Genomic DNA, 17,725 nt, shown 5'->3' with positions numbered 1-17,725 from the left:
TCCCGCCGGGGCTGCGCTGCCCGCCGCGGCCGGGCGGGCTCCGATGGGCGGCAGCGGGGCGGCAGCAGCAGCGGCAGCACCGGGAGCAGCGCAGCGGCGGAGCGGCCGCGGCTGAGCCGAGCAGCGCCCCGCGCCATGCGGAGCGCGCCGCTGGCCGAGGGCGAGCCCTGGCCGCGCCTCTGCCCCGCCGAGCTCGGGGGGCTGCGGCGGCTGCGGCGCAAGCACGGCGGCTGCAAAAGTTTCCGCGTGGAGCTCAAAGTGCTGAGCGGGAGGCGGACGGCGCTCCGCGCACCCCCCGCGGCCGCCGCCGCCCCGCAGCCCGCCTGGGAGCCGCGCAGCGCCGCGCTCGGCCCCGCCGCCGCCGCCAACAGCAGCGCCTTCCCCGCCGCCCCGCCGCCGCCGCCGCCGCCCGCCGCTTCCCCGCGCCCGCGGCCGGGCGAGGCGTCCGGCGTCTCGCCGGAGATCAAAGCGCTGCAGCAGACGCGGCGGCTGCTGGCCAACGCCCGGGAGAGGACCCGCGTCCACACCATCAGCGCCGCCTTCGAGGCGCTGCGGAAGCAGGTACCTGCCGCCGCCCGCCCTTGCCAGGGGGGCTCCGCGGGCATCGCCTCGCCAGCCCCCACCCCCGCGATGCGCCGCGGGTCGGGGGGCTCGGTGGGTGCGCAGGGCACGGGGGGAGCGCCCGCGCTGCCGGGGGCCGGGGGAGGTGAAGGGCAGGAGCCGCCTGACAGGAGGGGAAGTCGGTTCAAAATGCCTGGAAGTACCAACCCTAGAACTGTGCTAACGCTCAAGGTAAATAAATAAGGGCTTTTAATTTGCTTGCAGTTAGAAAGTTTTGGACTACTTTTTTGTTTATTTTTTTTCCCCCCCCGGAGAGGGAATGATGCGGAGGTGAAAGAAATAACACAAACCCTAGAAATCCCTCCAAGTGAGAACAGAATGTGGAGAGAGGTACTTGGCCAAGCTGCGAGCTAGGGTGATGCTCGTGTACCAAGAGCACGTGTACTTGCTAGCGTCTGGCTGCCGTGAGCTGCCCCACAGGGATCACTGGGAATTCGGGCAGCACCATGTTCTTGCTGACTTCGGTGCAGGGTGCCTGACCCCTCAGGGCGCTTGGGGTTCCTGCAGCAGCCTCTGAAACTTTCCGTGCGCCCTGTCTGCCGGGGATAGCCAAGTTGAGTTGTGATCCTCTGTCAGTTAGCTTCCCATGAGTTTTACTGTAGTGTGTGTTCGAAGCATGTGCAGTGCCGGGTTTGCTTGGTGAGAGGACTTGAAAATCCTCATGGTCGTCTGTGAAGGATAACGAATGGGTTCTCACTGTCAGGGTGGAGCTTTTGAAAGGTAAATGATGTTTTGGACTAAATCCTTCTATCACCTCCCTGAGATGAGGAGAGATCCAGAGAATCCACAAGGTTCTTGCATCTTCTGCGCAAGGATAAATTAGTGCCCTGGCCCCAGTACTCAGCCCTCACTGTGTGTAGGCACTGTGTAACAGCTCACTGGTAGACAAAGATGTGCTGTCACACTCTGCAAGCCCAGCTGTTTTGGCTTTTCTGCCTTTCTGGTCAATGCTGATGGGACTATTCCAGGTGTGTGGGAAGGAGGAGATGCACAGGGCTTGGAGGGCTGTGAGCTGCAGATGAGTCCGATCATGAGAGATGCTGAGCACTGCCTCTCCCAGGACGGTCCCTCCATCCTGGTGGGAGCAGCGTGCTCCGCTCACAGCGGGGCTCATGCACCCAGGCTTTTCACTATCATCTTTCAAACATGACTAATCCAAGCCGTTCCACAAGTGTGCTCGCTTTAGGACTCAATGCTCTTTCCTGCTTAGAGGAGCTCTGCTTAGAGGAGCTCCTGCTCCTGCTTAGAGGAGCTCTGCTTGTTCCTAACTCCATCATGCTGCCTGCAGCCCTTCTCAGTGGCTGCTGTGTGCTGAGTAGCTGCACCCCAGGATTTAATCCTTCCCCGTCATCTACTTCTGTGAACAGACTTCCAGCCCTGAGGTCAGGAAGAAGCACAGGCTGAAACTGGGGCTGTATGTCAGGAGGGAATCGCTGCTGAGCATCTAAACTAAAACATTTTTGATCACTGTGCAGTAGTGGGATCTGACAGCTCCTGTTATAAATCCCAGTAACCCAGTGTGTGCTGGATGCTGTCCCCCAGTGCTGAGAGGCTGCCCCTTGTACATGCAGAGTCCAGACTTGATATATTTTATTTCTGTAAGCTGCTTCCATATTTCAGTTGTTTGGCGACTGTGTGTAACACGCTTGGAAGTGTCAGTCTAATTCTCCACGGACAGACATCTACACCACCAAAACCACAAGGGGAAGTAGCACTGATTTCCCAAATCACTGGCAATCTTGTTCTAGGCTGAGCCTCAAGCAGGAGTCAGGCAGGCAACAAATTAAAGCCGCACTCTTTTGGGAAATGGGCAACTCTTGAAAAGCCTCAGATTCCTGGCCTTGGCCCTGTCTCCATAAATCATTTCAGCTGTGGACTCAGCTGGGAGTCCAAAGAGCCTGGAGAACAAGTTGCTGTCCTCTCTTCCCATGAAAGCCGGTCTCTAGGGTCAGCACGGGAACATACTGGCAGAGCTGTATTCACTCTGCAGGGAGAAAGAAATCATTCTCTGGGAAATGTTTGCTGCGAGGCCTTACTAGCAGTTTGCTGAGGGGTGGGCTGGCTGTGCCGACCATCATTGGATGACATTTGTATTCATTTCTTGTGGGGCTGCCAGCGGCGTGCCTGGTGCCGTGCGTGACATCAGGTGACAGTCAGCTTCATTGCGCATACGCGCGGCGCTGCCTTTGCACTCATGTCATTCACACCGGGGTTGGAGGGGAGGCTTTTGAGGAGCGGTTCGGATCAGAGGACAGCATGTTGCTCTCTGTCACACCCTGGTCAGCGGGTCGGGAAGCAGGGGCAGTGAGATGCGCTGGCAGAGGCACAGCCGTAGGGAGGCTTTCTCTTGCCTCGGGTCAGCACCGTCTTTCCACACGCCTGCAGCAATCCCTGTGCGCTGTCTGCCACAGGCCTCGGTTTGCTTCTTGTTCCTTGGTTAGTCCTCCGTCTCCTCCTTGTCATCACATATCAGGCTCTTAAGCAGCTGGGAGGCCTTTCCTGAGGCACTGAAACTGATACCTCCCCGCAGATAGGCGGACAAGGAGCAGGGGAGAGTGCCGTGCTTGCACACAGCCAGCCCCCGCCCCACTCTCCTTTGGGAAGGGCTCAGGTGCTGGATGTGGAGCTGCTGGAAGCAGGAGCTCTGTTCAGCCACTGGTACCCAACACCCACGCAGGTGTCATCCCTTTCCCTGTCACGTTTGGATGTGCAAGGGCTGGAGATACCCATCCTCACTGGCATGCGTGAGATAAAACCCCATTTACTTGTAGGATCAGACCCACCACAGCCAAGCTGCTGGGAGCCTTTCCATGCCTGGTGAGGAGGAGGAGGAGGAGGAAGGGGAAGTCATACCTCTGCGCAGGACACTCTCCCTGTCTCAGCAGCCCACCCCAGGGCAGGCGACTGGCACTCAGCATGCCGGGCAGATGGGCTGACAGCGGCGTCCCTGCGCTCCACAGCTGTGTACATATGGCACACATGTTTTGGCTTGTGTCGACTAACTCTCCAGATGGCAGGAAGGGGTGTGGGTTTTTTGTTTTTGGTTTTTTTTTTTTCTTCCAGTTCTTGGTGGAGGAAGAGCCAAACGCAGTTGTTTCACACAAGGGGAGGCTAATCCAGCCATGTCCCTGAGCACTTAGCTGTCCCCAACTCGCCTCTGAGGGCAGGGCCCCCTCAGAGGTGGGAGGTAGGCAGGCAGCTGCCAGCTCTGGGAAGCTGCCTGCTGCTGTCAGACGTGTCATTGCCATTGTGTTCACCCCTTGGTGTCACAGCCACCAGGAACAAGGTTCTCTCTCCCTCTCTATTGAGCTGCTGCCTTCACCATAGGGCCATAGCACTGAAGTGGGGCTGAAGAGCAGATGCTACTGAGATACAGCTCCTTCTCCCTGGTCTTGGCACTTGTGATCTTCAGCTACTCAGTCTGGAAAAGATTTTCCCACCCTCAGTCCCCCAAGCATCATTTGTCCAAGTGATGATCCTTGCACTAACAGAGGACTCCTGAGGCTCACAGTGTATTCCCCCTGGAAAACACTGACCTGCTCTGAAACACTTTTAGATGGTGGAGATATTTCTGCTATACTTGGCTGCCCTTCTGCTGCTGCCTTTCTGGTGTCCCTCCTGGGTGCTGCTTCTTCCCCGTGACTGGGCAGCTCCTCTCTGGAGCACTGGTCTGCCCTTGAATGCCCTGGCAGGTGCTGGTCAGTGGATTCTTGCACTGCTGCTGCAGGACCTTCCATAGGTGACATAATGGATTGTCACTTCCATCATTTTTGTCTCCCTTTCCCTGCCATTGTGCGTGGTCAATGAACCCAAACGTTTCTGATGAGACACAGTGCCGAGTTCTCAGGAACCTGAGGTCATCTCCTCCTCCATGTGAAGATTCCCACCAGTCTTTGTGCTGGTGGATGTTCAGATTTGTGAAGCAGTGCAACCATTCGGAGGAGACAAGATGTGACAACAACACTGCATATCTTCAGAGCAATTGCTCTCCACTCCAGGCAACGCTGGCTCCTTTTTTTTTTTTTTATTGTCTGCAAATTCTTATTGGCAGCAAGAGTCTCATACTCCAGCAAATCCCAAATATGAAACTGGACTATCTCAGTATTTATTACAGCATGGACTTAGCCACCAGGTTTGCTCCTGGGGGGCTTGGCCAGAGGGAAATGGTGCTTCACCATGAGGCTGCACGGGCAGCCAAGCAGACCAGCTCCCACCAGTGTGTTGCACTCACAGGAGCTGGGATCGAGCTCCTCGGCTGTGCTGACAGACCCTAAGGTGGCAGCAGACTCTCCGTCGATGGACAGAGACAACCACAGCAGCCTTCCTGATCTGGAGCCTGCCTGGGCTTGCACATCTGGTTTCTCTCTGGAGCACTGCTGTCCAGCTCCAGCTCGAGGAGGTGATGCACTGAGCCACAGCGAGCTGGAGTCTGCGCTGGGAGCAAATGTGTCCACAGACATTTATTTTCCCTTGAAGTATATTGGCATTTTTCTAAATCTTTTCACCACTGCATTACCAGGACACTCTTCTGCCTCAGCAGCTGACAGCCTCGCTCTTTGCACTCATGTGGGCTCTGGACATACTTTAGAGTTTTATAGGGCTTTTTAACTGCTGGAATGGAGGTTTTTTCTCCCCACTAGCATCCTTTCACTTTTTGCTGCCGACATGCACGTGGCCACTGTGGCTTGTTGCTAAATCAGTGCAGAAAAGCCCCTGCTTGCTCCTATTGGGAGCGTGGTGGGACATCAGGAGCGGCAGCCTCAAGGCCACACAGGAGGAGGTTACATGGCTGTGGGGTGGCATGTGGGCAAGCTGTCTGCAGGGGTTTGAAGGACAAGCCAGGCACTAAATGGAGGCAGGACCCATGACTTGAGCAGTCCTTAGCCACAAGGCAGAGGAGGCTGAGGCTGTTCTGGGGATGTGTCATTACGTGCTCACCCTCTTTGTGTGTCATCCCAAAGGCAGCCGTGGTTTGTCACCTCTGCAGGCAGGACACTGCATGTGACACTGCCAACGTCTCTGGCGTGTCCTTTCTGTGTGGTGAGGAGGCTGAGAGCTTTCCTCCGTCACCTGCTGACATCTCCCAGCCCTATTTCCAGTGATTCATCCCTCTGTGATCCCACAGGCAGGAAACCCAAAGATGCCTTAAAACCCAGTTCCTGAAGACAAACCACCCATTGAGCTCTCTGGGGGTGACAGCTGGGCGGGAAGAGATGGTTGGAGAGGTGCTGCTGGACGTCAGGAGAGCTGGAGCATCTTCCAGACATAGTGTACAACGCCACCTCTGCGTGTTGTCACTGAACAGCACAGTGTTAACTGGAGCACCTCGGTGGTTACAGCCAGTCCCGAGTGACGCTGATGGATATTTAGAGCCCAGTTGGGGCAGAGTGGGGAGGCACTGTGGTTTAACAGCTAGAGAAGATGACAAAATACTGGCCTGAAGCAACAAAAGAGGACAGAAAACAAGGGAGAAACCAGACAAAAGGACAAAAATCTTGAAAACAATGCCTGTGTGTCACCAAGAGCAGGGCTTTTCTGCTCCCTTGGCTGCTGTCTAGCTGATTTTATCTTTTGCTACAAATCCTGCTCCTGTCAGGAGGTATTTGCTCTGCCTGCTGCAGCCACCCTAAGTTAACCTTTATGTTTTCTTATGGCTCCCACTGAAATTGGAGGAAAGAGTCTGCTTTTCTCTGTCAGGCTTTGAATCCAGCCTCTGCTCCCTGCCTTAATCCACCCTCAAATTCCTCTTCAGACTATGGTGGGGAGGTGGGACACTTTACAGTACCGTGCAGCAGAGCTCCCCAGGCTCTTTGTTCCCAACCTGCATCTCTCTTGGTCCCTGCCATGTGCATTCCCAAAGTAATATATCCCATCCTCGTCCCGGTTTGCACTGTCCCCTGCACAGGAATGCAAGCAGAGGGAGGGTTATGCTCCCTGCAGCTGCTCATAGCAGCTCCTGGGTCTAAGCAGCAATAGCAAAGGAGTGGAAAAAATGCCATGGTGTCCAGCAGTGGGTGGTGACTGAAGAGTCACCAAGGCCAAGCTGAGGCTGTGGTAATGCCATTATCTCTGGTAGAACTTGGTCTCCCGTTTGCCAGGGGCGTTGGATTCACTGGACCTTAAAGATGGAGATGGCCGTTACAAAACTGTCACCCAAAAAAGTGTTTCCCCATTATGGTGCTTAAAGATAGCCCCTTTCAGAGGAGATTTTCTGTGCCTTATGGCCCTGGGATTTCTCCTGTGATACCCAGTAGTCCTCTGTGTAGTTACTATTTTGGGCAGTGGTTCAAAGAGCCTGCAGTAAGGTAAGAGCTTTGCTGCAGCCCAGCATTTTGATATTTTTCATACTGAGAGCGTGCGTTGTATTCCCTAAGGATGTGCAGGAGGCTTTGGGGTTGCAAAATGGGAATAATGCAGGAGGACTGTCCAAAACAGAGTGGAACCAGGCCTGGGGCAGCAATAACCAGACTGCCATTTGGAAGAGATTCCCAGGGTGAACTCACCCAGCACCACACCTAGGTTTTGTTTGGAGGAAGCCAATTCATTCGCTCCAAGGAGTGAACTCATGTTTTTGCAATGTGAGCGATGGGGGAGCCAGGAGCTGGGAGGGAACCGGGAGCTGGGTTATTTGGCAGTGTGCACCCACCCAAGAGGCGAAGCCACCTCATTCAGGACTAGTGCTCCTGCCTGAGTGATGCTGCTTTTGTTCTCCTCGGCATTTTTCATCTGGGTTTGGGCCCTGGCTGGGCACTTTGCTCCCTGTGGTGAGGCAGGGATGGGGCTTCCTTTCAAACTGCTGTGATTGCTTTGCTAGCACGGGGCTGCCCCTTCCCTACCGCTGCAGTCTGGTGGCAGAGAAACAAAAACCTCCCACACCCATGATATGGAATAGCTGCCCATCACTGGCTGGAATAGAGCTCTGTGGAGCATCTTGACACCGTGATACCCACGGATGGCCAAGGGAGGTGATTCTTCCCCCTCTACTCTGCCTTGGTGAGACCCCCATCTGCTGTGCTGCGTCCAGCTCAAGGGCCCTCAGCACAGGAAAGACATGGACCTGTTGGAGTGAGTCCAGAGGAGGTCACAAAGATGATCAGAGGGATGGCTGAGAAAGTTGGGGTTGTCCAGCCTGGAGAAGAGAAGGTTCTGGGAGACTTTTTCATCCCCTCCCACCTCTTGCCCTTAAAGAGGGACTATGAGAAAGATAGGGACAAACTGTAGAGTAGACCCTGTTGCCATAGAACAAGGGATAATAGAACACCAGTAGCTTGGAGGGGCCGTTGGTGGAATCTGGTTGCTGCTGTGCTGTGGGCAGGTTTGGGAACCAGGTCTGAAGGGGTCTGGTAGGACCAGGTTCCTTGCTGGTGAATCTGAACACATGAACCAGACCATCAAACAACGAGTCCTGTGAGAAGCAGGAGGGCCCATGTGAGTTCACTTTCCCACAAAATTGGGTGGAAGGAAAAAGGGTGGCTCCAGACCCTTCCCAAACACGCTCCACAATGTAACACATCTTGAAAAGAGGCGATGATCTTCTGGGCAAGGCCTTCAGCTTCTTAAAGCTCTTACTCATAGAAGTAGAATGGTTTGGGTTGAAAGGGACCTTAAAGATCATCTTGTTCCAGCCCCCTGCCATGGGCAGGAACACCTTCCACTAGGCCAGGTTACTCAAAGTCCCATCCAACCTGGCCTTGGACACTTGCAGGGAGGAGGCACCCACACATCCCCAGTAGCTCTGCAGACACCAGCCCTGGAGATACTTCAGGATCATGAAAAAGAGGCTTCCCCCATGCTCAGGACCGACAAGCAAGGAACACTGGCAGTCCTGCTGCCTGAACCTGCCATCGTTCCCCCAAGGTGTTTTAACCTCAGGAAACATCTGACTCACCCCGGGGTGGAAAGAGGGGCGTACAAAAGCCAGAACTATTAAGTACTGGGCATTTGTATGAACCTTCTGGAAATATTTTTGGCAGGAGGCGCAGCACAAACAATGAGACAGCGCCGCTGGGCTGCCTGTTCGGATGCAGGGGAGAGGCAGCCAAATGCTCTCCTGGGGGAGGGGAGGGAGGGGGGCCTGATGTGTTTTAACTCCCAGCATAAAAATAAACCAGATGAGTTAGCAGACAGGTAGATTCAGCAGCTTCTTATGGCATGATGAGGAGAGGAACTAGCTGTCAGGGCAGCTTGGCCATCGCAAGCATGGGTGTTTCTCTGCCCTGGAGCCACCCTGTCTTCCCTGCTGTGCCCAGGGGCCCAGTTCTGCCCTGCATGACCTTCGTGTGGAGGGGATCTGTGCATGTCTGTGCTGCTAAGTCACTATTCAAGCACAATACCAGAGAGGTCTGGACCCCCAGCACTCTTTATTCCAGTGTTTTTATGCAGTGTAAAAGCAGACTGGGTTTTACAGATGTTATCTGTACAGGTCCAGAGGATGCTTACAGAAATCACATTGCATTGATAAGGACAGAGCTGCCTGGCAGAAGGCTCAGTGATGTGAACTTGATTAATGCTCCTAAAGTCCATGGGATGCTTCTGGCTGTTCTCCATGGACCCATCCCGGTGAACATACCCTGCCGCCTCATGTTGCAGGGGCATCCTCTCACCCATCTGTTTCTCCGGTTGTTCCCCAGCCTCATCCCACAGTCCTGTGCCCTGGGTCAGAATCAGCTCCCAGCCCATGTCCTCAGTGGATGACAGTGACCCTTTGGGGAGCTGCAGCAGAATCCTGCCTCCCTGGAGAGGGCTGGCTGCAGGCCGAGCGCTGCTCCAGTCAAGTGCACGGCAGACTTCCCACGGACTTCAAAGGGAGCATCCTTGGTTTTCCAAGGGCACTGCCTCTCAATCTCAGACGTCAAAGATAGAAAAGACCTGTTAGGTCACATCCCGTTCTACCTTCCTGCCAAAGAAGGGCTCTTCTGCACAGGAATATGTCTCCGGAGTGTTCCTCTTGCCTTGCTTCAACTCCTGCCGGCCTGTGGGTCACAGATAAGACCCAGGAGACTCTGTTTGAGTCTGTCTGAGTCCTTTGCAGATACAACTTACAAACATCCTCTGCCTGAAGCTCTGGTTCCTGCTGGTCCCATCCCACTCGGTGCTGATCTCCCAAAGCCAAGGATGGTGCCAGTATCCTTTCTAGCCTTTCTAGAAGACAGCTGCATTCCTTCGAATCAGTATGAAATTTCAGTTGCAGTTCCTTCCTAATTCCTTTTAATCACTGCAAATATTGCAGGCTGGAGGGTGAGCTGTGCTGCTGCTCGGGGGAGATCAGTGAGGTCAGATAAGGGAAATATTTTCATAAACTGCACAGGAACTTGAGCTCTCCCCTGTTTCCCCCTGACTCTGAACGGACCTGCTCAGCTCCCATCTTTGCAGCTGTCCCAACAAAGCTCCAAAATCTGTTCAGTTCAGGCACAAGGAACAAGAAGGTGACGGAAGGAAAGGGGTTGGTGCTTGGCAGCAGTGTGACAGATACCTGGTTGTGTTACCACCTGCCCAAGATCTGTGTAGTGGAGGCTCCATGGAACCTGGGAGGGTTACAGCTGCAAGGCCACACCAGCGTCAGGCATTTTCCCATTTCTAAGACACTCTCTCTGTTTCAAGTTGGATTTTGAAGATTTCTTGGCATCCAGGTGTGTCATCGACAACCTTTTCTCCAGTCTGCACAAAGCTGTGCCCTCCTTCCTGCTGACTTTATGTTAAAGAAGAGATAATGCCAAAGTCACACACACACACACACACTTGGGGAAGCCTTGACTCTGGATCTGAACTAAGTGGCTCATTCCTCTCTTAATTTCCCATGTTTAATTCAAAAGGAAACATTAAAATGGCAGGAGCTGAGCCAAGACAGGGAGGGTTCCTGTGAAATAGTTTTTTTAACACCGTTACCATGGCAAAAAAACCTCTTATCTTTTAATGTTGGTGCCCCGCACCCATCACAGCAGTATCTGGGCTGCTCAAGGTGAACCTCTTCCCATGGACATATGGGGCAGCTCCAGCTTGGACTTTGCTGCAGTGGTGTGGGAAAAATGTTGTGTAATCCCAGTTGAGGGTTTTGTCAGCTGTGTTAGCACTGAGATCTTCCTTGCCATTTGTAGCAAACATATCCTACAAAAAAAACCAGATTGGTTTTTATTTTGTTTCTTTAAAAAAAAAAAACAAAACCAAAAAACAAACACCAAACACAAAAGAAAGAGCAAAACAGATGAGGAAAAAAGACATTAGTCTGCCTTCTTGTGTTGTAACTGGACAGCGTCTGTGCATCAGCCTCAAGGATTTCGTGGTTCTATTTTACTTCCACTCGATTTAACTTCCTTCTTGCTCTAATTCTGAAATTACTCCCATATTGCACTGAATCCTTCCATTTTAGTTTCCATCTTGCTTTGTTCTTTCCTGATGCTGTTTGATCTGGGCTCTCCGCTGTTCTTGTTACATTGGCGTCGAAAGACTTGGGTGTTTCTGCTGCTCAAAGCTCTTGCTTTCGAAATAACTCAGCTCATTGCATCTGGGGACCAGGTACTATGGTCTGAAGGCAAGTAACGCTGGTGGGTGAATAATGCTGGCAAAAAAGTGAGGGCACAGATTTAGAGAGAGGTTTTGTTGAACAAAAAGGGGATCTTTGTGCCACCAGACTCCAGCCGTTTCCAGCTACCCCTCTGATTCCCTCTGGAGCAATGGGAACACCACTTAGCCTTGCCTTTTCCTTGACTGGCAGTTTTGCAGAGGGGCTTACAGGAGGTACCTCGAATCCCATGGCACACACAGTGCTGATTCCAGCAGAAGAGGCATGGAAGTGGCTCTCCATCCCTTTTGGATTGGTGTTACCCAGCAGAGGAGTCTCTGCTCTGTGCAGCTGAGGTCAATGCAGTAGTGACACAGGGTATTCCCAGAGGATAAACAGATTCTCTGCAATGTCCCTGCTCATTGCAGGGGGGAGTTTGGACTAGGTGACCTTGAAAGGTCCCTCCCAACCCAAGCTATTCTATGATTCCAGGGTATATGTAATAGATGGTGTGTATGAAAACAAAAGGCCCTTCGAAGCTTGTTGGCTCATTTCTGGATAGGCTGAGTGCTAATGGGCACCTGTATCACAACTCGTGTGCTGTGTTCAATTTTGGGCACCGCACTACAAGACATGGAGGTGCTGGAGCGTGTCCAGAGAAGGGCGAGAGATCTGGGGAAGGGTCTGGAGCACAAGTCTGATAAGAAGCAGCTGAGGGAGCGGGGAGTGTTTAGCCTTGACAAAAGGAGGCTCAGAGGAGACCTCTACAACAACCTGAAAGAAGGTTGTAGCCAGGTGGAGGTGATTCTCTTCTACCCAGTAACAAGTGATAGGACAAGAGGAAATGGCCTCATATTGTTCCAGGGGAAGTTTAGATTGGATATTTGAAAAATTTCTTTGCTAAAAGGGTATTCAAGCATTGGAACAGGCTGCCCAGGGAAGGGGTGGAGTCACCATCCCTGGAAGTGTTCAGAAAACACGTAAATGTCCTGAGGGACACAGTTTAGTGGTGGGCTTGGCCATGCTGGGTTAATGATTGGACTCGATGTTCTTAGAGGTCTTTTCCAACCTAAATGATACTATGTATCATGCAAGGCAAATGGCCCACAGGGTCAATGGCACTAAAATTCATGTGCTCATGGATAAGGATGATCTGACCAGTTGGTTTGGATTTCTGTAAGTACTGGGGCAGAGGTGTTCCCTAGGAACATTTGAAGAAGCTGAGCAGCTTGGATAGGAGTGTGGATTAGTGATCAGTGTACAGGTAGGGAGTGGTGGGCTGGGAAAAAGGGCCAGTTCCTGCAGGGAGGGATGTCACGAGTAGACAAACCAGGACCTGACTCTGTGTTTAACTCTGCTTCAAACAGGGGGGTTGGGCTGGAGACCTGAAAGGTCCCACCACCTGAAATTGTGACTGAGAGAGCTCTGCTGAACCTTATGACTCTGATTGGATAATAACATGGTACATGAAATAAATACAATGCAGATAAAGTGAAGTGATGCATACAGGAAAAACCATACCAGAGTCCACATGTGAAATGATAGACCCTGACCTGACCATTATCTCAGAGAAGGGAGACCTCAGGGTTTCTGTAGATGGTTCAGTGGAAGTCTCAAGTCAGTGTCTGGTAGCACTCACAAATCAAGTCAGGAGTCGGTAGAAACCGAATATTTAATAGAACATTTAAAGGAATATTTTAACATAAGCATCTGTTAAATAGATGCACCCACAACATGAATACTTTGTGTTGCTCTGATCCTCTCAGCTCCAAAGGGACTAAGAAAAGTTCAGGGAAGAGCAGCAAGGATCATCAAAGATATAGGATGGCTTCCATACAACTGTCTGCTAAGAAGGATTGATCTTTTCTTTCTGGAAAAGAGGATGAAGAGATGATGGAGGACTGAAAACATGTGTCACAGAGGACATGAATAAAAATCTGTTGTCCTCCCTTCTAATACAGGAACTAGGGAACCTCAAGGGAAGGCAAGTAGGAGCCAAGTTCAAAACAAGTAAAAGGAGGAAAAATTTATATAGACTGGGGAGAAAACTTTGCAAAAGGATGTTGTTTGTAAGTGCTCAAAATTGACAGGAGTTCAGCTTATCAGGCCAAATTAATGGACAGAAAAGATCTATCATGGGCTACTAAATACAGGGATGGCACATCTAGTTGAGGTTGTGGAGGTGACAGTAGTTGGAGCCTGAACTGTCCTGCTCCTCCTTTGGAATCTGCATATGGTCACTGTGGGGTCTGTGGAAGGGGTGAACCCATCCTACTTTGTGTAAAGTCAGGGACATCACTCCAGGGATGATCCTGTCCTTGTGTTCCTGTGGTGAAAAGACAGGCTGAGGCATGAGCATGGCAGCAATCATTAAAAAAATCTCCAACCCTGGGTGTGACACTCCAGAGGGATGAGGAGGATGGAGACTGGTACGGAGGCAGGTGGTTGGTGGACATTGAGGCATTCCCATGATTGATGTAGTATGAAAACCTAGACTCATGGGTGGTCGGACAACCTGAGGGGCCAGGATGGATTTCAGATAAATGCCCCGCTCCAGTTTCCCGTAGGCAATAGACTCCTGTGCATAAAGGCCTGAATGACTTTTAGCAATTTTGCAAACTAGAAAATGGGGTCTATCACACTCAGAAGATCGAACCTAAATGATTTAAGCTGGGCACGTTAAAAGTTGCGTGCCCAAAACTGAGTGTAGATGTAGTGTTTTGCTGGATCGCGGTGGAAAAGCAATCCACCCTTCTGCAACAGGAACTGTACACTGATTGGATTTTTAGACACATACTGTTTAGTTTGAATTGTTTGAATGTTTCACATTACACTAGAAATCTTTAAGGGTGAAGGAAAAAATTGCATGAGATACATCCAGGGCCCTGAAGCAGGCTCTGGTTTGGTCTCTTTTGTGGGGTGAGGTACCATGATGGGGTGTTTAGGCAAGTAGGAATTACTGCCTCCAGGTCTTGCTCCTCAACATCATGTTTTTGCATGGGCTGAAAGTCACAATCAATGCTATTTGAGCACAGAGAACACCAGGGTGTAATTGTTGCTCATGCTTCCTTATTGCCTTATTCTGCAAGACCTGTGATGACATGGGAGCTACTTGTGGGCAGTGAGTTACTCAAGGCGAGTTACTGGGTGGCATGGGGGCTGCAGGTTTCTGAGAGAAACAGGGCCCCCAAGAACTGAACAGCAGGCAGACATCCCAGGCTGTATCCTGCCATCACATTTTAAGCAGAACTGCCCCGCTGAAATCAAGAGGCTTCGTGCTGCTTTCATCCCCATGGAGATCAGCGGGGGAGTTCTTCTTAAAAACCTGTTGGGACCATATGGCATTTTTATCACCAGAGTTTCTATTTATGTTAAAAACTGCTAAGAAAATAACTTACAGTTGTTTTGCCATGCTTCAAGCAAGATATTTTGTTTATGTGGCCTAATTTTTAATTATTTCTTTTTCCCTGTTACCCTTTCTAGGTTCCCTGCTATTCTTATGGTCAAAAGTTGTCCAAACTGGCCATCTTGAGAATAGCCTGTAACTATATCCTTTCCCTGGCCAGACTAGCAGACCTGGATTACAGCGCTGACCACAGTAACATGAGCTTCTCTGAATGCGTGGAGCAGTGCACTAGGACCTTACAAGCAGAAGGAAGATCTAAAAAAAGGAAGGTATGTTACAGCCTCCCCCCCTCGCCCCCTAAATAACGGTAAAAGTTACAAAAAGGTAAAAAAAAAGGCCAAAAAATCAAAAAATCCGAAGTGGTTTCCTTCCTTTCCCAACCTTGTGAAATTTTCCTGATTTTTTTTTTTTTTTTTTTTTATCCCTTGCCTTTCTCTCTTGCTTTTTCTCCTCCATCTGTCTGATCTTGTAATAACCACATTCCTTCCTAATCAAAAGCTTTTCTCTCCTCCCCGTCCTCCGCGCCGGGCTCTTCCCCTCGTTAGTCGCCCATCGTGTGTTTCAACACGAGCGTGATCCTATTAAGAGTCATCTTGGGACTGTTACTTGTTAAACCAAACCAACCTTGAGTCGCCTTTTGGAGCCCATAAAACACGGTCGCCCGCCTGTGTTTTCTGTTTTGTTTAATCTAACACTTATCTCTGAGAAAAATCGCCCGACAACAAAAAAAAGGTAGCTAATGGAGACATTGTATGTATAAACACATTAGTAAGATGTATGACCTGAAGGACATGTGGGTATCTTGAGGAAACAACGTTAAATCTAATTACGCCTTGCATTCCTTTAGGTTACTTAACACTGAACCAATTAGGTGAAATCATCGTCAAGCGGCGGGAGGAGGAAGCGGAGCGTTCTGCCAGTTTTCCTCTCAGAGAGTGACATGGGTGAATTAAAGGAGTGATTGATGTCTTTGTTCAGGCTTTTATGACAAAAAGAGTTTTGTAAACTTGAATTGAACTTCCCCCTGCTTTCTGGGCTTGCTTGTCAGGCGGGATAATAAATCAGCGGGATTTTAATGGATGAATGGGCAGCTAAGCTAGGGAGCAGGCTCCTTCCCCGGTGTCGTTAAGATCTGCCTGTGATTCGGGCAGGTTTCCTCACTTTTCCTCCTCTTTACCCCAACAAATCATCCTGCAGCAATTCAGTTTATAAATAAACACAATAGCACACTCCCTTGTCGCTTCCTCTCGCTGTCACGGGCTGTATTTATGCCCCCGGAGCAGCAGTGCCAGGCAGAGACACGGCACCAATCACCCACAGCCACAGCCCTGCCTGGAGCTGGGAGATGTGGGGGGAGCTCCTGGGCACAGCCCGAGGTCGGGGTTTTATTGCGGGGTCTGTAGTGCCACAAGCAGTGGTGTCCCAGGAACACTGATGAGGTGCCATCAATCCCAGGGCAAGGTGCGAGTTGGTTCTTGGGTCTCCAGCCAAGTTGAGATTGGGGAGAACAAAAGGATCATTTCTAAGGCTTGGGCAAATTCCTAGCTGGGGCTTGGGTCCCCTCTCCAAGTCAAGATGGGAGAGAAAAAGGGGATGATCATCCTTTTTGAGGCTTTAGCAGGTTGCTAGTTAGGTTTTGGGTCTCGTCCCAAAGTCAAGATGGGGGGAAAGAAGAGGATGAGCATCCTTCATGATGAGCTTCAGCACATTTCTGGGCTGGTATTCAGGCTTTGGGTGCCCGATGGGCTGAGACACATTGTCTTGGCTTATGTAAACCAATGCAAGCTTAGAGACAGAAAACACAGAGCCAGATTTTAAATGGCTCCAAGTCCCAGGGTGTTCACATCTGAGGCTTAGGGCTGGGCCCATCCTTAATTAAAAAAATAAATTAGGAATTAAAGGTCTTCTATTTATGGTGTTTGGTCTCCAAAGTTCTCTCCAGAGCGGATGCATGGAGAAAAGCCCTGAGCCCATCGAGAGCGCGTGAACAATGAAACTCTCACACGGCATCGGCACATCCCACCTCCCAACAAACCACTGCCAACCCACTGAAACAGTGTCAGCAGGAGAAAATCTGCCTTTTCTCCACGTTCTTGAAGGCCACACACCCTAACCCTTCTCCAAAAGGCCTCTCTGAAAAGAAAGCCAGGCTTTGTACCTGAGGTAGGGTCTTAATCCCAGCTCTGCCTTGCTTTTCTTGATGGAAATTCTAGCAAATGTGTTTCTGCCGTTTTGGAAAGTCCAAGTTGAGGGGCAGCCCCAGAGGGTGTAAGTTCTCTTGGGATGATTTGGCTAATTTTATTTCCAGCAATTCAGGTGAAGGCAAGAGCACATTCAGGTGATGATGAAGCAAAAACCAGGAGGTACCACTAAGTAACTCTGGTAATTCCCAATAGATAGGAGTGGGAATGCAAAGCCTGAGTTGGGAGGACTCATCTTGCTGTCTCCCTTTCTCTTTGAGCCAAGCAAATCGATGGCATCATGAGCACAAAGGAGGAAGGGACTGTTGTCAGAGGGAAATTACAGATCCGGGATGGCTGTGCAGGGACGATCCAAGGTCTGGATGTCAGGTGGTGTGAAGGGATGTCTCTCCTGGGGGGTCTCACGCAGGCGGCTGGATGAGGATACAATGGCTTGGCCCAAAAACACCACGCCCTCATTAATGTTGAAATCGGCACGTTTTTGTAAGCTCTGTGTGTTTTTAATCAGGTCTCTGAAACCACTGCTCACTGAGCAGTTCCTCTGAATTATCGACTTTGGGGCGGTTGTTATTTTGTTGTTGTTACTGGGGTTTTTTTAAGTTTCCTTTTATACTCTCTCTTTTAAAAAATTATTGCAAGCCTGAGCACAGACCTCTGCTCCTTGAGCTCCGCCGCTGGGTCCACAAGACCCTTATCTCCTGTCATCTCCATTTTATTGTGTCTCTGCCTCTCTCACTTGCTCTCTCAGCTCTCTGGTTGCGATGTGCTGTGGCACCGTGAGCTTTTCACACAAAAAAAGTAGCTGGTTGGAGTTTGTTTTGGCAGGCAGGGACTCCAGATGTTGCGTTTGCTGGATTGTATGTTGCCTCTTGCTTTGTTTCTGAGGGCGAATTAGCCGGTGTCCCTAACGTTAGGTTGTTGTTCAGACTTTGCTGTTGCAATAGGAAATTTACTGAGTAATTTTCTCCCCCCCCCTCTTTCTATTCCATTTTTTTAATT

The 17,725-nt window shown here is 50.8% G+C and overlaps 1 protein-coding gene across 1 annotated transcript in view; it reads left to right on the top strand.

The window, feature by feature from the left end:
• Window positions 1-135: 135 nt before the first annotated feature.
• Window positions 136-17,725, top strand: part of ATOH8 (atonal bHLH transcription factor 8) — a 25,639-nt gene continuing 8,049 nt past the window's right edge. The window contains exons 1-2 of the mRNA XM_027885991.1: window positions 136-561; window positions 14,603-14,794. Coding sequence (XP_027741792.1) covers window positions 136-561; window positions 14,603-14,794 — 618 coding nt within the window. The remainder of the gene's footprint in view (window positions 562-14,602; window positions 14,795-17,725) is intronic.

The sequence above is a fragment of the Empidonax traillii genome, unplaced genomic scaffold (assembly GCF_003031625.1).
Source record: "Empidonax traillii isolate 1590-97213 ecotype Southwest subspecies unplaced genomic scaffold, ASM303162v1 scaffold175:size1888319, whole genome shotgun sequence".
NCBI lineage: Eukaryota > Metazoa > Chordata > Aves > Passeriformes > Tyrannidae > Empidonax > Empidonax traillii.
Note: the sequence above shows the minus strand (reverse complement) of the source record. Positions and strands in the feature narration are given on the sequence as shown.